Genomic DNA, 21,125 nt, shown 5'->3' on the forward strand with positions numbered 1-21,125 from the left:
CGGGGGATGCCAACACGCCTGATCCAAGCCTCCTTGCTTACCATACCAACTTCATCGTGTTGCCGAGACATCTTGGCCCCCACTACTGTACAAGGCGGGGCGACGGCCCGCAACCTGGTTTCGCACATCGAATGCACGATCAATGCACGATCGAACAAGGAAGATAGATGGAGCTCGCTGGAAAGCAAAATCAAACAGCTTTTATTGTTATTCTTTTTTGTCATACCTATGCATGCATGCATGTATCGTAACATCGTGTCTGATGTTCAACTCAAGAAAGCAGTAAAACCAAGACACCGTTCCTGCAAAACCATAGCGTGCAAATACAAAGGCGAAGCCAGTGCGAAACGATTATCAAAACTACAGCATAAGAAGTAAAGAAAGGAGGCAGAAAGAAGCAAAAAGCCGTTGTTAACGGCTGCGCCACACGCGCTACTGCAGCAGCGATAGTAGCTGCTCCGCCCTGGTCTCCACCAACTTGACTGACTGCCTTAGGTCTAGATACCACACTTCTTCTTGCACTCCGCACTCCCAATAATAGCTCCAGTACCCACTGCAGGAATCATCTGGCCCAGGCTCTCGGTGTTGAGAGACGCATCGCCGAAACCAGCGCTGATGACATCTTGCGGGACGGTCCAGAGGCTGGGTAGGATATTGAGGGTACCACTATCGTCACTGTTAAGTGCGCTGAGGAGGAGAGCGGGTTCGCAATCTATGGGTATGATTAGTAAAGTGTGATATACGAAAGTGTGTGATCAGGGACCGGGTAAAAAGACGAGAATATTTTGAGGCTGAGTGCCGCATCCCCGATTGGGTAATAGATAGCAAGAGAAGAAAAACGTCAAACATACCATTGTTCTGCATCGTGTGGAGACTTCCTTGAGGGAAAATGGTAACACGCATGGGGATCAAATCAACTTTTCTGGTCTTGACTCCATTCTCCCCAATCATGTAACTCGTTGTGTTACCCGTGATGGCAGTGACCAAGTTGGTAGCCCTGGGGTGTAGATGCGGTGGCAGCATTCCACAGGGAGCTAGCTTGAGTAAGGCAATGCTAGATCCCATGCCAGTGAGAGCAGGGAAACTGGCAGCGTCTGCGTTGATGACGGCACCGTTGGGTGAGTCGTAGTTTGGGTTCGAGTCGAAGTCGTAGTACCAGTCTGTGTCGGCAGGCAGGAGAGCTTGTCGGTCGAAGTTTGTGGCTGCCATGCGGAGGGCGGCGTTCAGCTCTGGGTTGACGGTTCGGGATTTGGGCATATCGGTGGCAGTGATGAGGGTGGGGAGGAGGGAAGTGAGGAGGAGGATGGTGGTGGTGAACATGATGGTGGTAGTGTAAGTGTTCGAGACTAGGGAGAGAGTAGGAAGTGTAGCGTGTTGAAGAGATGGATAGCTGGGATGTCGAGATGTCGAGATGTTCAGACGATGGGTATATGCTCTTATATACCATCAACTGGACAACGGGAAGTGATGTTGGTAGGTGGGGCAGGATAGACGAGAAGAAGATCGATCCTATCCGCAAGGGTAGCGAGATGCAATAAGGCGTGCTGACTTTGGGGCTGAGTTGATATTGGGTAAATTGTAGTAAGCAAGTGAAGTCTATCGATTTCGATGCCGTCTATCCAAGCCACGCATACGGACTTATATAGATCTGGGGCCGCATACAAGACTGGGTATCGATGCAGTGGAGGAGAAGAAGGGCAAGGGCGTGTTCGGGCGAGATGGACTGCTGACCGCTCTGTCTTGCTCATTGTTGTAGCCTTTCAAGCCACTGTTACTCTTGCCCAGTGGAGGCGTCGCTAGGAGGGTTGATCGGTCATCGGAGCGTTCCTGACTATGGAGCGCCATTCCCACCCAGCTTGTATCGTGACCAGTTATCTCAATAGCCTCTTCAACGCAAGGTGTTTGCTGATTGCACTGTTGCTTCCGACGGCTTGAGTTGATGATTTAGTCATATCGTACATCGTGAAGATTATGAGAGAAGGGGTCCGGCCCCAGGAATTTGCTGCTTCTGTAAGGTACTTAGGTACATAGGTACTTTTGCATTGCCTGCAAACCCGGTTTGCGGATCGATGCCTGAGATTCACACCATGTGTGCGGCCACATCGGACCAGGAACCGGGGTCAACGTAGCGCATGGCCTAACTTGACTAGAAGCAGATGTGATAGATTGATATGTTGAAATGTTTACTTGTCACTGGTGAGTTTCAGTGTCTGTGCAAACCTACTTGTAACGAGAAGTGGTCACAAGCGTGTGATTGAGGAAGCTTCATCACCTGCTTGTCGCTGGTACGAGCTCTACTTGGAAAACGACGCCGATTTGGTGTAACAATTCAAGGCCTGTGCGCGTTTCTTGGGGGCTGTAGAAACTGTTAGGAATGAGTGGGTCCAGGGTAGTGACTGCGTATCGATTGATGGTCGTTGACCTTGTGCTGCCGACCAGTGTTTGAGCTACCATCAAGTGCCAAAATGGATCGATAATCTGACAGGCGCCTTACGTCGTTGCGTCAGGCGCCCCTTGGGTACAGACTGGCTAAAAGCGCCACAGTTCTACCAAACGAGGCGGAGCTTAGTCAAGGGTGTTGGTGGAAGAATATCGATATTCTTAGTGACACAATCGCACTAGAAGATTGCGCCATTGGTCGTCCAAACAACAAGCGTTGACCAACAACGATACAGGTGTGCGTGTAATTGTGGACGAAGCGCAACGCGCCGGTCACGTTGTGGCCCTGTTGCATTAGCTTTGCCGTTTCGGCCGGCTGTGCTTTAGTATCCTTGAACTGATTGGCTGGATGCAAGCTTGAGAAAAAGATGCCTGCATCGTCGCGCAGTATGTTTGTGCATCTTGCCATACAACTTTGGGTACATTAAGGCAACAACTTACCCTGACGAGATATTTTCTGCACGATCACATCCGCAAAGGTGCCTTCTCCAGATTAGTATCGATCGCGAAGCAAGCGCAACGAAGATTCATCTCTGGATTGATCGTGACACGGAAGAATTTGGCCTTCGTAGATCTAGCTCAGTGTCTCATGTAGATGATTTGAAGAATCGGAAACCGGATTAGGGTGCTTTTTGGAAACGACCGAGACTGCGAATAAGTCGAGAGATTGTACATCATCTTTGGCGCCCCGAACGTCTCCGGTCTTTCAGAATGATGAAGCTTCGGTATTTACTTTTGGGTTCCATGTTCACGAATCCAGACCGTCCCTCATTAGCCATTCCAACCGCGCAAGAAGAGGCATGCCGACGACAGCCAGTGATTACTGGTTTGCAGCAATACCATCGTGATCATTCGTGTCCGCACGCATGAGATAGGACATGACGCCCCAGATACCTCTCATGGCTTCGGTGCGATCTTCGACATCGAATAGGTCGAACCACCTCGTTCTTTGCAGTTTAGGCGAGCACCAGTCGGAATCCGATGGTGCCTGGTCGGGGAGCTTACCTTCGGTGATGTAGACAAGATAAGCCGGATGTATGCGTAGTTTCAAGACGCTGATGTGGTGATTCAACGACGAGATCATGAAAACCTAGAGTGGCGGATCAGCGGATGCAGCTTCCTAGAGCTGTTGTACAGTGCCCTACATCGTCCCACTCAACACTTTTGTCTTTACCAATGGCCTGGTAGGTCACTTTAGGATCCCACAGTGGGTTCCCAGGTCGTAGCGTTTTCCAGATCTCTGCTGGTGATGGCTTGCGACGGGCTTTGGATCCGTCACGGTTCCGTTCAACGGGCTTCTCTTCAAGTTTAGGAGCTGCGGCTGTCGAAAGTGTCTCGGTGGTACCGATTGTCTCGCCAACTTCGCCCCCAGGTCCTCCGCCCCAGCGCTCTTTTGTTGTCCACCATCTACCCTCGCCACCTCTGCGCTCAGACTTTCCTTCTCTAGCTCTCTCCTGTGCCAACAACAATAATCCACCTAACTCACGCACGGCATCAAGAGTAGACTGCTTCTTTAGCTTGCCTGTCAAACCAAACCCAGTATCTGCCCTGCACTGTAGACCCAACACTGGACCTTCCATATATCCATGCCTGGCCTTGGCCCTATCCTGGGGTGCCTGCCAAGCTACAGAGCTCATGCGAACAGGGAACCGAATGTGCTCGATCGCGAGTACAGGAGGGCGGCGGTGTGGTGAGAGTGTCACACCAAATGCCCATGTAATAGGTTCCAAGAAGCTGCGCACGCAATCAATGCGGTACTGATCAGGCATCTCGATACCATTCCCAATGCGATATCCTCGGTAAGAGCCGTTCGAGAGGTCAACTGTCTTGCTCTGAGACTCCATGTTTGCCGCCCACGGGGTCTTGGGCGGTGCAGCCCGAGCTGGGAGTACACGATTTGGAGAAGCTGAAGACACCGGTGCACTCACTGATGCTTTGATGGTGCCATTAGTGCTATGGGCCCCGGTTGATCGTGTTTCGCTTTCAGCGTCTTCTACCTTGGCCTTCTTGCGAGGCTCCCCGTCTTCAGGCGTGCGAGACCCGAGCCTCGCTATCAACGCCCGGTCTGAATCTGTTTCGCGTTTGGTTTCCCGACCATCGGCTTTTGTGGACTCTTGCAGGGAACCTGAGACTGTGGTTTCCCCACTGCTATCGCTAGCTTCTTGGGCCGGTGGAAGATATTCGTCTAAAGATGTGTCCCAGTAATAAGCTAGATTGTCAAGACCTTCCCAGAACTTTCGAAAATGAGCCAATCGAACCGGTGTTTGATCTCCACTACTCTTCCGCGTGAGTGTCGAGAAAGCATCGGCATTCTTGAAGAGAAGTTCTCTTGCCCGGATATGAAACTCTCTTTGATCAGGTGATCTTCTACCATTGCTCAGAAGTTTGGCTGTAGATCCCGGATCTGGTACAGCCTCTTGTTCTCCAGGCGAATGCACCCAAGAACTTGGGGGTAAGAACGTCCCTGCGTTGTTTGACGAGGATGATAATAATGTTTCTAGACTACATTGGGGCTGAAACGTGACGTTCAGCAAGGCCAAGGTGTCTTCGCTGACATCGGACGGCTTCTTCAGTCGCAGGAAGTGTCCTGAGATCTTGGCTCCCGGTTGGGTCCAGGAAGCTGGCGGCGCGTTTGTCGAGGGCTCGGGCGGGTCAAGGGAAGGAAACGTGACGGGTGTCGGTTTCGAAGGTGGCGACCTCTGTTTCTCTGTATCATGTTGCCCCGCCAGTAGGTTGCCTATGAACAAGATGTCCTATATCAGCAACAATACTGCACGTGCGGCGCACGTCTCAGACGAAACATGTGTGGGATATATATCCACTTGACAGACAGAAGCATCCCAAGTAGCGTCTACAACAAGCAGCTTAACAAAGTAAAGAAATACACGAAATTGAGAGTCGCTCCAATTGCCATGATGAACGGCGCCTGTTAATGCTGTTGTTGACGTGAGTCCCATTAAGAGCGGGCAGATGCGGCCCTTGAATGCGCCGACAACGTGGCCTTGATGAACCAAGTAAGGAATCAACGAGCAAGGTACTTACCACCGAAGCTGAACATAGTCAAAGGATGGTGGTACGGGGACCGTGATTCTTAGGGATGCGTTGGAATCGGCGATGGGATGTCAATGTCGAGCGAGGCCAGCGGATCCTCAAACACTGGACGTGCGCACCGCACCCGGCACAACAACGTCTCCACACCCACCAGCAGCTCTACCTCCAAAGCCTTCCGCAAGCACACAATGTCGATGCATGACATCCAACTCTCGAAAAGCTAATATAAAAGATCGTGATAGTTGCTCTCCACTAGTCACACCCAGCGTAGCTGCCGAGAAGCTAGGAGCTTGTTCATGCGTTGAAGCGCATACGACTGTCAATCGTTGTCACTCGGACTGAATGAATCGCAAGAGGACCAGGAAGATGCTTCCAAGAAACCCCCCAGGTGCAAGAGGTCGAATAGAAGTATCTTTGCATCTTCAAGTTGCTTTTGGTGTTCAATCACGTGCTCACAGACGTCCCGTCCCGTCCGCCAGTTGTCGCAACACCAGAAGCCTCCAACATCACACTACTTTTCTGTCCCATCGTGCATCGTCACATATGTCATCGCGTCCGCAAGAATGGCTACCAGAATGCTTTGTCGGGCGGCACGGCTTTCGGCTGAGACGGCCATACCGTTGCCGCTGAACTGTGCGAGGCTCAGCGCGCTTCATGTGCATTGTCCGAAGCGCGATGTGAAGCCGCCCGCGTTTCAGACGGATACAAGCGCAACATACTGTGCCAACGGTTGACTACTACCCGGCTGTTCTTCGAACGCCTACTAACATCTCTCGTCGTTAATCATTCATTCAGCATCACGTAGCGGTAAACTCCAATTTCCCAAGTTAATATGCACAAAGCGTCCGCGGCGCTCTGTAACCTCTCTCTTCGTCTCTCTTTCTGAGCCCTTGTCGGCGTTTCTTTCCATGAGCCATTGCTCGCATGGCCACTCCTCAACAGTCGATTACGACCGTAAACGGGAGACGATGTACCCGTTCACGAGCCCGAACGGCCCTCACAACTTCCAAACCTACAGAGCCGTCAACCGCCGCTCCTCCCGCGGTCACTACATCCACAGCCGCTGAAGAGACATCGCAAATACAGACCACCACCACCGCCCAGACATCGTCTCCGCCTCCTCCCCCGCCACCACCGCCTTCTTCGACGGCACCGGACTCAACAACTACGCCAGCCGACCAGCCAGTACAGCAGCCAACTGCAGTGCCGACAACATCTACAACAGAAGTAGCAGCAACGTCCGCGATAGGTACGAGTACCACGGCCCCTACATCTTCCGAGCGGGTAACACCGCTGGCCCTCTCGTCTTCAGAGCGGGCAACGGCAGCCGCCCAGCAGCCACCAGAGACTCAGGCGCCGCTGGAAGAATCTTCTCCAGTCGCCGTGGTCACTCTGTCTCTGTCGTCACAAGTTGCTGCAGCGTCTTCAGCTGTGCCTCTGACCTCTGTACCAACAAGCTCTGACACAGAACAATTAGCTGTTCCAACGTCACTCGTTGTATCTTCGCGCGTACCGGCCCGCTTCACAGCTCCGGCTATATCCAACGGTCCTACTCAGGACACGAACCCTCCATTACCTATCGAGACCGATACGAGGGCACAGCCATCTATCGTGACAGATTCGCCCGCCCAAGCACGGCCACAGCCAACTACTTCATTAGTAGACTCTACACCCACTGGAGGGTCGGCTGGTATAATTGCTCCAGAGGGATCCACTGGTGGCGATGACGGCCCCCTGACCTTTGCGAATAGTGGCAATATAGGAGGCATAATCGGAGGAGTCTTTGGTGGCGTCGCTGCATTGGCTCTCATCAGCATACTGCTCTTCTTTTGTCTACGGAAACGGAAGTCGCGACCAGTACGATGGAACGAGAAGCAAGAGACAAGCCCAAGCTTCCTAGCTAGGCTGAAGACGATACCTAGTGGGGTGGGAGCATTCGTTGCGAGGATAAAAGGAAGCGAGGCTGGTCCGATGAGCAACCCCTACCAACGTCATGCTGCGCAAGCCAGTGTTGGATCAGTATACTCGAGAGACTCTAATGGCAGAGGCCGATCGAGCAGTGAGCCGCAAGGTTTCTTCGGAGTTAAGCGCGCAGGCTCCAACAACAGCAGATCAAGCAAGAAGAGTGAGAGGAATCTGCTCCGCAAAAAGCCAAGCAGCATATCATCCAATTATCGGTTCCCAGGCATCATCGAAGACACGGGGTCGCCAAATCCATTTGCTGATCCCGGACCGCAAAGCAAGCTATTGGTACTCAACCCCGACCCCCGAAGCGCGCCTGTCACACCCCAAGTTCCTGCAGCGACTGCAGACGCCGCGCCACGAGATCCATTCGCATCTGTCATGGATCCACCTGGAGCTGCGCCAGCATGGGCTCAACCACCTACTCACCATCATCAACGGACGATGAGTTCGATATCTGCGTTAAGCTCACACCCTGTTTCGTCGTTCTACACAGCAGACAACCCTTTCCGAGACCCACCTTACGCACCGCCTGTTCCCACCCAAGCTGTCTTGCCGAGCCACGCCCGTCGTTCCTCGATGGCATTACCAGGCTTCAATGCGCTGTCGACCGTGGATGCGACATCAACATTCGCTTCGCGTGACTCTGATATCTTCTTCGGAGAACCGGGACCGAGCAGACCTTCTACCAACTTCTTCACTCCAGCACCGACAGGTCGAACAGTCCGACAGTCGGATCCTTTCGACCTTGACCGGCCAGAAGTTCTTGGCTTTCATAGTATCTTCAACCGGAAAGATGTGAATGGGAATATTACCCGACAACCCACACGAAGTAAACGAACAAGCAGTGTTGGCAATTGGGGCAATACCGCGACAGACGTCAACAACTACGGATTGTTTCCGAGAGACAGTACAAAACAGCCACCGTGGGGACCGAACGGTAGGAGATGACGATGACGACAGACAATGTCACCACGAAGGATGTTGTCGCGTAGATTGCTGCTCTAGAGCACACAGGACGCGAGAAGACTTAATGAACAAAATATGGACGTTGTCCCACGATCTTTTCTCTCGATGGCAGGAAGTATTCCGCGGGATCCATCAAATCACTTTTTTCCAGTTTTATAAACACTCAGCGAGCAAATCACCCCCTTTTTGTAACATATCTCTACAAATTTCTTGTAGCGTAGGAGCATAGCGTACAATATACCCCATGAATAAGAATACGTATACCAGTATCAACTTAGCAAGCAAAACCCAGTAAATTTACGTTGCATTGACTGACAGCTCGTATAGTCGTATCGTACGATAATGGAGACGTGTGGCTTTGTGCCAAGATGAATCCATCGCTTCAGCCTGAGGCACGGGAGTGATGCGCCAGATGTAAAGTTAAACTGACACTGAGAGAAAGCTACTAAAATGCATAAGAAAGTAAGGCCGCAAAAATAAACAGTCCGTGTTATTCCGCTCGAGTCCGTCAAGATCTGTTGGGATAAAAGAGAGTCTATATCAGATGTCGATTGTGCAGGTTGAACGCCTAACAATGCTGTCTCACGTTAACCCCGCTTTAGCACCCATCGGGGCTTCTTCTTCTCTACAACAACACGATTCTCCTACGAAAACTGTAGCGACATACGATGATCTCAACCATCTCATCTAGGTAGTATCAAGCTGCTTTCGCCATATCTGGTAGACACCCACGATGCTGTGTGAGATCTGCCTCGATATCTTCCGAGGCTCGTGTCCAATTTATTGGACCCAGCACCATGACTCTATTGAGAGCTTGCTACGATCTGCTCTCGAGGATTGTGAGATCTGTCAGGTTCTATGGAACGACCCCGTCTCTCACTTGTCGCAACCGAGCTCAGAGCATGTTCAAATATCGACGCAAGTTTTAGTGCAAGAATTTCACGACAGCACAGGCACAAGGGAGGTGCATGTTGAAGCCAACTCGGACGAATACATACGTGCATGGGTTTTCATCTGTGAGCTTGCGACTGGTATGCGCCTTTGCTCATCGACAGAGATTGTTTGCTGACGTTTGAGACAGAAGATTATAAGAGTTCTGATGCAAATAAGCCACCTGCATCAGACTGGGCTGCCAGTATGGCGTGCGCGAGAACGTGGTTAGCTAAATGTACGGAAACTCACACAGGTTGTCAAGCATCTGGCTCCAAATCCATGACATACTGCCCGACGCGTCTTCTCGAGATTGACCAGCCAGAGGCTAACAAATTGCGGTTGCGGCTGTGTTCTGAGCTAGATAATACTCTCCTGCAATATGCAACACTCAGCCATTGTTGGGGAACCTCGAAAACTCTGAGGTTAACCTCAGATTCGTTCCAACGCTTCAGAGATGGTGTGGACGTGTCTGAACTGGCGAAGACATTTCAGGACGCTGTATTTGCCGCGAAGTCACTTGGAATCAAGTTGCTGTGGATAGACTCGTTTTGTATCTTCCAGGACTCCAAGGAAGACTGGCAGCAGGAAGCAGCACTCATGAGCCAAGTTTACCGTCATAGCTTCCTCAACATTGCAGCCAGTATAGCGGTCGATAGCGATGCCGGTTGCTTTCGTGAAAGAGTTTCTACTGCTGAGCGCTACCTCATTCAGACTACATGGACCGATTATCCCAACGACACTTATTACCTCTACAATATGAACTACTGGGCGGACAACTTCATATCCACACCCCTGAAAAAGCGCGCATGGGTTGTTCAGGAACTCGCTTTGGCTCCCAGAGCGCTTCATCTCTGTGGTGATCAGCTATTTTGGGAATGTCATGGCTTGGATGCTTGTGAAACCTGGCCTACCGGACCACCACCAAACATGTGGGTGAGCCACGCAGAATTGAGATCGTATTCCGCCTCCATCGAAGTCTTTGGCTTCCCCCGGACTGACGATAGTGAGAGTGTGTATATCTCTACTGATGAGAATGATAAACTCAACACGACTACATTCCGAGAGCTATGGAAACACATCGTGAGCAACTACAACATGTGCGACTTGACATTTCCGAGCGACAAGCTAGTTGCTCTATCCGGTATTGCAAAGCACATGGAGCAGCTCCTCAAGATTGACTACTGGGCAGGACTCTGGGCTTTTGACCTCATTCCAGAGTTGATTTGGTACATTCGCGAACCATCCATACCCAACCCGGAAGCAGATACTATCGTTTATCGTGCGCCTTCGTGGTCATGGGCATGTATGGACGGGGAAGTAGATTGGATTGCGTGGAGGGGGCAGTTCTTAGTCGACATCGTCTGTTGCGACATCAGAACCGCGACAGCGGATCGGACAGGTGCGGTCATTAGCGCTGCTTTGCAACTATCCGGTTGGTTGGCAACTATTGAGATCCGCCCAAGGCCCAAGGGATGGGATGTTTATATCAATGGAAGGTGGAGTAGCTTGGGTGGTGCGCATGTTTATCTTGATCGTCCTCTCGCATGGTCCCAACTACACTGTTTACCCCTCGAAGATCATGGTTTATTGAACACTCTTCTTCTCATACCTACTGGAGTCACACGTGGTCAATTCCAAAGGGTGGGAATCGCTGTAATGGGCATTGGAACATTCGGGCAAGAGGATTGCGATCAGCTCGCACACGTCACGAACGAATCATGGTTAGAGTACGAGGCAATAGGTGATGACGGTAAATGCACGATCACAATAGTATGAAACAACCGTTGCGGACAATATATGGATGCTCACTCATCTTGGCTGCAGGAGGCAAGAGCGTGAAACAAGAAAGATGTAAGCAACTTATATAAGGGAAATAGCAGACAGATACAGAAACAACAAGCTCTACCTTACAGTCTACATAACCTTGTAATGAGAGAACTTACAGAAATCAACAGTATTGTAGTCTTCTAAGATTTCTATCTATATCTTTATAGCTCTTAATATACTCTTTTATAGTGGAAAGAAGTACTCTTAAGAGAAGCTTTTTTCTTCTCTCTAACACAGTATTAAGCGGTTGAAAGATGTTTGAGTACCTCAGTTCTACCAGAAGTGTCGCCCGTAAACGTCAGACTCAGCATTCAAGCTCATTTTTAACCTCTACTACATCCCTAATAAGCATCAAACGAACGGTTGTCTTGGTCTAAAAGAAGACTAGATATTCTCAGCTACGATGATCGAAGCATTTGTATGTATAAGACGAGATTTTGCTAGATACACTCTGACTATCGTTTGAGGAGTGATACTGCCAATGTGCCTTATCCATAGGCTCTCGATGGCATGCGTACTGTTCACTACATCCTTGCAATCTCGGTCAGGTTGAGAGAGCCTTCAGAGATGCACAAAAGCCTGCATATTGTATTTACTCTCTTGTAATCCTTCCAAACATGATACAAATTTTGAGGAATTCACGTTCCTCCCAAACGCAGCTCGGTAATACAGTTCCATGTGCTATTATCTGAACACGTTGTCCTTGCCTCAACGCCTACCGCGCCCTTCTATTCCCGTCTATTACTAACCAAATTCTCATCGAGCTCATATCCCATCGCTTGGTCTCTTGTTGTCGTTGAATGCGTTGAAGACTGATCACTTGGGGTCGACGTGTTGGTGGATGACTTCTTGACATGTCTCTGGAGATCATTCAGCCTCTCAAGATAACCAGCAAAGCTACCCCGGTCGATCCGTTGAGACTTGAAAGTGCCGGTTCGAAAGTATCGCATCGCCTTCAAAACCAGGAATATGGTGACCACAATGACTTGTGCTGCATAGGCGATAAACACCTTCTCCACAGTGGCTTCCGTATACCACCATGTGGCGCTGCAGAACGCAAAGACGACTAAGCAGCCCACAAAGCCCACTATGGCGGGTAAGGGGTGGAGAGAAATGAGCGTCGTGTGGGGACTGTACGTATCGAGGGTTCTTTGATACTTTTTGTATGCAGCACTACGACCCAACTTATCGTCAAATTTCCTCTGCCTACAATAGCGGTCAGCTCTGGAACGAAATTTCTGCTATACGTTACGTACCAGTACCAATATCGCAGATATGCAAAAGTCAACGCGATCCAGACAATTAAGCAACCAACACTTGAGGCTGTTTGTATGATTTCAATAGTCTGAGCAGGTTGTCAGCAGAGAATTGCACCAGTGTATCTATACTAACATATCTCACATAGCCGTCCTTAGCTAGGCTCAAAAAGGGAACCCAGATAAATGATATCCACGACGCGAACAAAGCAGGGAGTGGTACCCCCGTAGTACGATCTATTTTGGAGAAGTGTCGAAGCTTCTTGGCAAGGCCGCGATCGTCCATCCGGAACGCCATGCCGTAAAGTGTACGCGATGCAATGTACAAAGCGGTGTTGCTAGCGGAAAGTACGCTAAAGATGATGGCCCCATTCAAGAACCCAGCCAGTGGAAACTTTTCCCATTCTCGGACGGCTATGACCGCGAGTATTGTTGTCACGGGTGCAGGATCGGTGTTGTCTTCGGCCCTCTTATTGACCTCACCAATGCCACTGTAAATTTCAGGCAGATCTTGGTGCTTCCAAGTAACGTTGAAGGTCTGGCTGAGCATGCATACCAAGTACAAGATTGACGCAAAGTATGCAATGAACTTGGAAGGCCTCCGTAGTGATTCAGGCGCAGCTTCGAACGCCGTAACTGCAACTGCTTCAATGCCGATGAAACCAAAAGCAACGATAGGGATAACGTAACTATGGAATCGTTCATTAGATCGTGCTGACGATACTTCGGTATCAAACTCACCAGATAGCAGCGAGATTATTAGTAGTGTATACAGTAGCATCAGGTTTGTTCTGCTCGTGTTGAAATCCAGCTTGGAGATCTGCGCACGTCAGATCGTGGACTCACAAACTAGGGCTCAGCTTACTGTTACTCCCCACTAAGACGACGTTGTCAGTAACTCCTACTTTCTGAAGCTGGTGGAAGACTTACTTGCAATCTTCATGGCAAACATGACGATGGTGGTGAAAAAGACTAAAGTGATCTTCAGAATACCACCGATCGCTTCGATCCAGCCAAAAAGTTTGACACCAAACATATTAATCCCGAGCATGCTACAAGGCGCAACAAAGTAGAAGATTATGGGTCGCCAGACTTGTCCTTCCTTCTCTCCCCAGTACTCACTCAACCTTGCAGCCATCATGTTTTGAGCAGCGAATATCGATGAGTACGTAAGCCTTTTAGTCGTTAGTACCAGCTTATAGCTCATTATGAGCTACCAAATACCAATAAGCAACGCCAATAGCCCAGCCAAAATCCTCATCGATAAGGTGTCGAATGTACTCAACGATGGCGTTTGGCGCAGGGAAGAGCTGTACAAGCTCGCTGATGCATTCCGCAACACAAATTGCGATAACGCCTGTGACACTATGAGCTGACGGGTGTAGAACATCATAACAGGCTACCCACACATTACTAGCAGGGCAACAAGAGCACCTGCAGGACCTGCAACTTTGATTGCTGATCCACCGTTGTTGAACACGCCTGCGCCGATCACAGAACTAATAACAATGAACTGCAACAAGTTGTTCATCAGCTCTCATGGTCAACTTTAGAGTATACGCAGCGTGATTCTACTTGAACCTAAGCTTCTTCCTGGAGGTGTTTGGGACGTACAAATATCATCCATCCTTGGAGGTTCCGCCTGGCAATGTATGGTTAGCGCCGACGTTGTTCATTGCTCCGCAAAAGTACCTACTTTAGTGCAGCTTCTGGCACTAGCCGATTGGCCATGGTGAGATCAGTTGTAGGAATGTTGATTGCTCAGCAAACTGCCTTAAAAGGCAGTACACAGTATATAAGCTGTTCGAGAGTATTCGGGCAAGGCTGAGGTAGCTTGTTTACCAGTGGCGGCTGAAGGACGCGTACCCCAGCTGAGGCTGGTCGGATTGTGTGGTGGCGGTTTCGTTTGTGCATGTTGTGTAGCCTAACTACCTTCACCGGTGACGCATAGCAGACAAGCCACTCACAGGCTCTCAATACATTCCATCCTCATATACTCGCGAATGAGAAACACCGCAAAGATAAGGGACTCTCTTCACCGATACTTCGTGTATTGCATCTAGGGAGTCACTTGACAACAATTGACGATCATCGCTTGTGCTCTCACAAGATACAGCGGATTAATGAAAGGTGCTGATTGTTTAGATACAGTGTGCGGCAAGATCAGTCCTTCATTGTTTTTTGTGGAAGCACTAACTAAATGCGTAGCTACTAGCCTATCTTTGCTTGGACAACACCGCAGGTATGCCTCGTATAGGTAGGTGGCTTATTGCGGCTTAGGCTGACACGTACATAAATTGAGGAAGCAACCCCTTGTGCAGGAACGCCATAGCCTTCTCAGCACCCCCGTCTGTGTCATGGTTCTCAACGTGCTAGAAACCCAGCAGTCAAGATATTTTGACGTTCGCGCAGACCTGGAAAAATTCTTGAAAGCGAAATATGACAGCGCTCATCCTGGTTTTAGCTTTCAAATTGAGGTAACTGTCTGACAAAATGTAGGCTGTGATAAGGCTGACCGTTCACCAGTTTGGGCGGGATAGGTGGTCATTTGAAGCTCCAGAGTTGATTGGCTCGGTAAGTGTCCTGACTCGAGCGCGTGATTTCGACTAACATGCCGTAGGAAGAGGTTGAGTTAGTTATACATCATACAAATATTCCCACAACTAATGTTCTTCAACAGGAAGTGGGTCAATGTTATGCGTAGAGAAAGAAAGTGCTAGGTTACAATCTATGGAGGGAGCTCGGTACGGCTTGTATGCATGATTAGCTACATCGAAAGTCATGGAACAGCGATTCTGGTGTGCTGGCAGGCGCTAGATCATAATCTCTTAGCGATACAATGTCTTGATGCGGCACGGCAGTAAAGTGGCTGCGCGATGTGGCTATGAGTTCAGTAAGCACTTAGTTGCCGATAAGGCAATGCCATAAGCCTGATTCCACAGGCTCTCACCGGCACCGATGCATATGAGCTCGCGACTTCAACGAGTGAGCTATCCCAGTGTGCCTTCAACGTTGAATTCAGTCGTGCGAAATGTTAGCCGTACCCGATTCCACTCCACGGGCCTGGACCATTCCTACGCGAAGAGCGCTACTGGGTGCCGGCGATGCTGACATCAACATTCGCATCACCGACATATCTAGAGGTCAGAGTTTGTGAAATGTAGTGAAAGTGGCTATTCTGATATCTTCCAGAGAACGTTTCGTCGACACATCTCTCACACCCGAGCTCGGCTCGCGCAGCGCTTAGCAGGAAGGCTGTAAAAGACATTCGAGTGAGAATAATGTGAGCTCATTTGATCTTGCGTGTGATATACAAGAGCCACGTTCTAATTAATACAGTTCCATATTTTCCGATAGAACGACCGCTCCCTTGGAAATTACTCCTGATGTGCTCGAATGTTTGATGAGCGTTTATGATATACCACGAGACTTCGATGATATACTTGCCTCCTTTGGTCAGGAGCCTAATCTCGCGGAAGGGAACAGCAACTATGCCAACATACGTACAGACGTATCTGGAGCCGTTGAAATCTTGTATCAACTGCGGTATGTCGAACAGAACAACAGACGTGGGCCAGTCAAATGGTCTCTTCGTCACACGGGGGTTTTCCATCGACATATCCCGAATGGAACAGATCTGATTATTGTGCTTCATCCAGTTATAGATCCCAAGTTTCAAGATGCAATGGCTTTACTGCAGGAAGATCACGCCGCGAGGGAAAACTTCTGCGAAAACCCAACTAGAATCCACGAAACTCTTCTCACATGTTACGCTGATGAATGGCGCTGGTATCTGCGCGATTTGGGCGATCGGTTCAACAAAGAAAACAATCGAGCCATGGTCATGAGGCCGGAAAGAACAGAGCCGAGCACAGCTTTTGAATGTGTTCAGGAGCTGCGTAACGCCAAGGATCATATCGTCTTTGCGCGTGCCTGTTGTGCAGGTAATTTAGATCTGGTCGAGAGGCTGGAGCACTGTTTCGCGGAGTCGTCATGCTCCAGACACATCCTAGACAAACATAGCACGAAGTTTGGTGGGTATATCGCAAGTGCTGATTCTCTAGCAGAGCGCATACAGAATCTGATCGATCTTGTTGGCTATACGTTGTCGTTATACAACCAACTCGAGTCTGCGAAAGTCGAGAAGGAGCTTCGAGATCTGACTGTCGAGTCCGCGAAAGTTGGAAAAGAACTCCGAGATCTAACTGGTAGCCTAAACAAGTTGACACAGGATACTGTTGACGATAGCGCGACCGTCAAGATCATTACTTTCGTGTCCGCTGTGTATCTCCCTGGGAGCTTCATCGCCGTGAGTTTACCGCATCGCATCGGTCAGAAAATGCTAATGCATATTCTAGACTTTGTTAGGTATGAACGTCTTTGTGTTCAATGAAGAAACAGGGAGACTGAGGATTTCACCGGACTTCTGGATTTTTGTTGCAGTGTGGCTCCCTCTAACATTAATAACTGGGGGTATCTATGTTTGCATAAAAACGCGAACGAAGCAGCGAGTTGAAACGAGAGAAATTCGCGGCGAAAAACCTTCCGAGTCCTACAGCACGATGGCGTAGTATGGATTAGACAATACCAGCGGAATCAAGCCGCTCGATTATCGGCACAAAGAACAACCCTCCATCTCTTTGAAGAACAAGGATGACAACCTCGTTACTGTCTGAGAATAAAGCCACTTTCATATCAGTGACGGCGTTCGGTGCAATTTTCAAGTTGATTTTGAGCTGGTTCTTCTCACCCTTCGGCATGATCTCTGTCTCGCCGCTGGTTTGGTTGATTCGTCGCTCCTTGATGTCAATGTTGTTTCTCCACCTTCCGGGCTTTGTGAAAAGCATTGAGAATCCCCCGAAAACGCAGACCTTGGACGATGTCTCAACGTTGACTGGGTTAGACTTGAGGACAGCATCGCTGCTTCTGGGTGGACCTGCTCCCGTTGTCGGCGGACTGCAAGAAAAGCTACCCCCACTCGATCTTATGACGCAGCCTTCGCGTCCTTGGAATGGATATAGCCTCGTGCGAGCATCAACTCCATCTTGCTTTACTTCATGTCAGTCCCAAATCATTAAGAAGAGATGGCCAGCTTACAGCTCTGAAGTTATACCTATGATGTGGCACAGGTTTCCATACGTTGTCAACTGTTTCTATGCGCCATTGGCGCAAACACTCGTATTTACCATCACTCGACCAAACGTAGAGCAGATTCAGGATGGGTTCGATGGCCGTATGTATGTAATCTGTTTCGTCTTTACTCCGGACGAGTAATTGCGGTAGGGCACCACCTCTTCTTTGGCATTTCAGTACAATTGTGTCGATTGAGATTGAAGGATGATCGTGATTCTTACTCGTGATGAAGAAAATATATGCACTTGTGGCAAACAATGATGACACATCCTTCCATCGAAACCAAAACTTGAAACAGCTCTCCAAGCCATGGATAGTTCTCTGAGCTCAATGTTGTCTGCCGATTCGCTTGTAAGATGAATAGCTAAATTGATTATCAGCTGATCGTACAATCATCTCTCGAAAACCATACATGTTTCTCGTCTTTCGACGAATCGCCCCATGCAGCAAGTGTATCTCCGCATACCAAGACATTTTTCCATGTCACTCCTTGATCTAGAAGTATTGACCTAGTTTCTCGGCCTACTTTTCTCGACTCCAAGGATACTTCGTAACTCTTCAGAGTGCACGACGATATGGAATCATCACTCTTTGTGATGGTGGCAAGACTACGCCCCGAGAAACACAAAGAAGCGGATACAGTCGTGCGTTCAGATGCTTTCTTGTCGCATGATATAGTACCAACTGATCGTAACTTCTGACCGAAATCAAGTATGCTCTGCGGCGTGACAAACTTGTGGTTGATGGCTGGTTGTCCGCTACCTGAGGAGGTCTGGTTATGCTCTTCGATTTTTGTGACTGTCGTCGTCGGCGCTATCTCTGGATGGGTCTCTTCGCGCTCGAACTCGAAGCGAGGGAGCAAGTCTATGACCGCACTACTCTGGTTGTCGAGACGTTGCTGGGTAGGGCTTTCTTTCCGTCCGGGCATGGTTGTCGTCCGTGCCATTCGAGTTTCTCGTTCCTTTTCCTCCTCCTCCGCCAAACCTACAAGATCAGAAATTTTGTCGCGAACCTTCAACGCGCTTGGTCGATCTTGGCTCTTCGCTTTGAGGATAAACTTGATGGCCAAAACCGAACTATTGACACTGTTTCCTGTAGAATATGCATCCGGATACATATCTTGTAACTTCGACAGCCAAGCCAGCATACTTCTTCGAGGTTCGTATTTCTTTCCATCGTGCGACCAAAAAAAGTCGTTCCCTTTGTCTGTGCCGCTTATACGTGCTTTCTTGAAGCTGTTCACAGCTCCACGGCCGCCCATAGAGAAAGCAAGAACTTCGGCGAAGATGCACCCAAAGGACCAGATATCGCCGCTGCGACCAACGTGGCGGTCTAGTGTTTGGTTAATTCTTCCTGCAGACACTGGCTCCAGACGGTTGACCTCCGGAGGCTGATAGGTCCCAAATCCACGGGGCGGATCCACTCTCATCGTCCATTTCGCGTCTACGTAGTCTCTGATAGAGAAGACTTTCGAATGGCCTCCTTTATCCCTTTCCTGGAAGGCAGAGATGCCGAAATCAGTCAAAAGCCACTTTCCTACGATCGAATTCGTGTTAGTATCGATGAGAATGTTGTCTGGTTTCAAGTCCAGATGCGCAAGCAGAACGTGCTTTCGTTTGACCTGAATGTTTTCATGGAGCCAGTCCAGTGCAGATGCAATTTCTGCCATTTGCGTACACATGGCAGACAGAGCAGACCCAGGTGAAACACGACTGAACACGTCTTCAAACTTGTAAGTGCCCGTTCCTTCATCGAGAAAGAGGTTCAGATCGTATTTATCCGCCCATGGAAACAAAATTATATGCTCCTTTCTATGCCGCAGAACGGCGAAGTGAAAGCAGATGTGATCATGTTTTGTGGTGCTGTTTTTCAAGATCTTCAGTGTCTCCGCTTCTTGCTCCGCGTCGTAGACAGATGGGAAGCGCTTGCAAGCAACGTCTCTTGACTGCTATTGTTAGTCAAGTGTAGAGTCCGCGAAGTGCCTGGCTTTACCTCAGAAGCAATGCCCCCTTTTCTGGTTTTGAAACAATACGCTGATATCGTGACCTTGTTAACCTCGCCATAGGCGCCTTTGGTCGGATGATCAGTCTCGCTCTCAAAAGGTAAGCGGCGCATGGGTTCTATCTGCATGAAATCCTCAGTCGTATCAATTATCACCTGTGATATGTCAGAGATGATACTGTTTGTAGTCTATAACGAACCAAATACTGACTGGCGTGAAGATGTGCTGATCCTCGAAGAACTTGTCTTTGAGCAAGTTATCCCCGATGTTTGGTATGCTTTCGGCGGGAAGAGGAAGAACCTCATCTGAATACAAAGGCCTTCCGCCCTGGTCAAAGAAGCGGTCATGGAAGTTATCGAGGCAATCTGCGGCGTTGAGATATATGAGAATAGAAAGGAACCTTAGGAGATTTTGCTGTATAAGAATCGCTTGGCTCTTATCGATCGAAGGAAGAGCTTGTTCGATCGTTTCAAGGTCTGCCCAAGTGAGTTTGATACGTTCGAAACCGATGTAGTTAGCGTACTCTTTGTCCTTGGGACGCGTAATGTGACGATGAAAACTGTCGCGTATCTTGTGCCGGACATCCTGGGTAGTCTCTGGAGACTGGCGTCTTCGCATGCTCGGCGACATGCCGGCTTGGTGCGGTTGGTCTGCGGGAGTGGAGAAATGTCATTGAAACAGTCGGGGGGTGTCGCTTTCGAAGACTAGGCAACTGAGGCGCGAGGCTGGGGCGAAGCGCTGTCAGCTCCACTAGCGGATGTGGACAGGTGAGATGCAGAGATTAGGCTAGGCCGAAAAGGACCAATTTGTATTATCTCCCCCGGCGGAACCCCTGGACAAGATGCATGCGCCTCTAATTGAATAGCTATCCACTTTTTTTTTGATATCAGTCTTCTAGACAATGGATACCTTCATAAGGATGTACTGTAAAAGTCGAAGAGGCCGGCGCATGCGATGTTCATCTACCAATCTATCTCGGCTAGGACACTAGCGGAGACGTGTCTCGTCATAAGTTTTTTTGCTGTACTCAACCGGATACGTTCCGCTCATGTCCCGCATGGATTCATACAACTCGCCGCTAGAAGTCAAGGGGGTATTCAGCGGCGAAAGCTAGTGGAACAACCGGCGCATCCATGGATCTTTCATACCTAAGTATATTGGCACCGCTCGACGTGCGCGAATTGCCGTACGACGCATGCGCAAGGCTCCCCTTCTAATGCACAAAAAACAGTGCTGCTCAAGGATGGTGTCTGTCGTTTATCGAACATGACTTGCATTACGTTCGCATACGTTTCGACGTCGCCGTCTGTGCCTTTGGTTCATTCGCGAGTGGCACTATTTCCTAAACTCCGGAATTTAGTGTCCAGGCGTTGTCAGTCAGTGCGGCGGCTCGTAACCGGTGTTGAGCAACCTCTGCCCATCGTTTGTCGGCTACATACAGCTCAACATGTTTTCTAAATATCAAGCATAGTACGACATCGGGCTCAAAGACTACCTAGGTAGGCATGTCTAATTACGACCATCATGTTATGCGCGCGTGTACGGCGAGGTAT

General features: G+C 49.4%; 6 protein-coding genes across 6 annotated transcripts; 2 read left to right on the plus strand and 4 right to left on the minus strand.

Moving 5' to 3' along the window:
• Window positions 1-497: 497 nt before the first annotated feature.
• Window positions 498-1,320, minus strand: AA0111_g2642 (hypothetical protein; the record flags this gene model as incomplete). Its single annotated transcript, XM_028648436.1, has 2 exons — window positions 498-712; window positions 852-1,320. 2 exons carry the CDS (start codon window positions 1,318-1,320, stop codon window positions 498-500), a joined length of 684 nt encoding a protein of 227 aa, XP_028510315.1.
• A 1,939-nt stretch (window positions 1,321-3,259) lies between these two features.
• AA0111_g2643 (hypothetical protein) lies at window positions 3,260-5,497 on the minus strand (the record flags this gene model as incomplete). Its single annotated transcript, XM_028648437.1, has 3 exons — window positions 3,260-3,529; window positions 3,585-5,176; window positions 5,482-5,497. The coding sequence occupies 3 exons, from the start codon at window positions 5,495-5,497 to the stop codon at window positions 3,260-3,262; spliced, it is 1,878 nt and encodes a 625-aa protein (XP_028510316.1).
• A 917-nt stretch (window positions 5,498-6,414) lies between these two features.
• Window positions 6,415-8,403, plus strand: AA0111_g2644 (hypothetical protein; the record flags this gene model as incomplete). The annotated part of the gene is made up of 1 exon (XM_028648438.1): window positions 6,415-8,403. The coding sequence occupies one exon, from the start codon at window positions 6,415-6,417 to the stop codon at window positions 8,401-8,403; it is 1,989 nt and encodes a 662-aa protein (XP_028510321.1).
• Window positions 8,404-9,633: 1,230 nt separating this feature from the next.
• AA0111_g2645 (hypothetical protein) lies at window positions 9,634-11,130 on the plus strand (the record flags this gene model as incomplete). Its single annotated transcript, XM_028648439.1, has 1 exon — window positions 9,634-11,130. One exon carries the CDS (start codon window positions 9,634-9,636, stop codon window positions 11,128-11,130), a length of 1,497 nt encoding a protein of 498 aa, XP_028510322.1.
• A 779-nt stretch (window positions 11,131-11,909) lies between these two features.
• On the minus strand, window positions 11,910-14,168 carry AA0111_g2646 (hypothetical protein; the record flags this gene model as incomplete). The annotated part of the gene is made up of 10 exons (XM_028648440.1): window positions 11,910-12,387; window positions 12,438-12,526; window positions 12,574-13,126; window positions 13,179-13,257; window positions 13,303-13,314; window positions 13,368-13,612; window positions 13,662-13,794; window positions 13,845-13,950; window positions 14,052-14,079; window positions 14,134-14,168. 10 exons carry the CDS (start codon window positions 14,166-14,168, stop codon window positions 11,910-11,912), a joined length of 1,758 nt encoding a protein of 585 aa, XP_028510319.1.
• A 2,846-nt stretch (window positions 14,169-17,014) lies between these two features.
• Window positions 17,015-20,202, minus strand: AA0111_g2647 (hypothetical protein; the record flags this gene model as incomplete). The annotated part of the gene is made up of 4 exons (XM_028648441.1): window positions 17,015-17,373; window positions 18,252-19,515; window positions 19,563-19,727; window positions 19,783-20,202. The coding sequence occupies 4 exons, from the start codon at window positions 20,200-20,202 to the stop codon at window positions 17,015-17,017; spliced, it is 2,208 nt and encodes a 735-aa protein (XP_028510320.1).
• Window positions 20,203-21,125: the final 923 nt, after the last annotated feature.

The sequence above is a fragment of the Alternaria arborescens genome (assembly GCF_004154835.1).
Source record: "Alternaria arborescens strain FERA 675 chromosome Unknown contig_4, whole genome shotgun sequence".
Classification (NCBI taxonomy): Eukaryota; Fungi; Ascomycota; class Dothideomycetes; order Pleosporales; family Pleosporaceae; genus Alternaria; species Alternaria arborescens.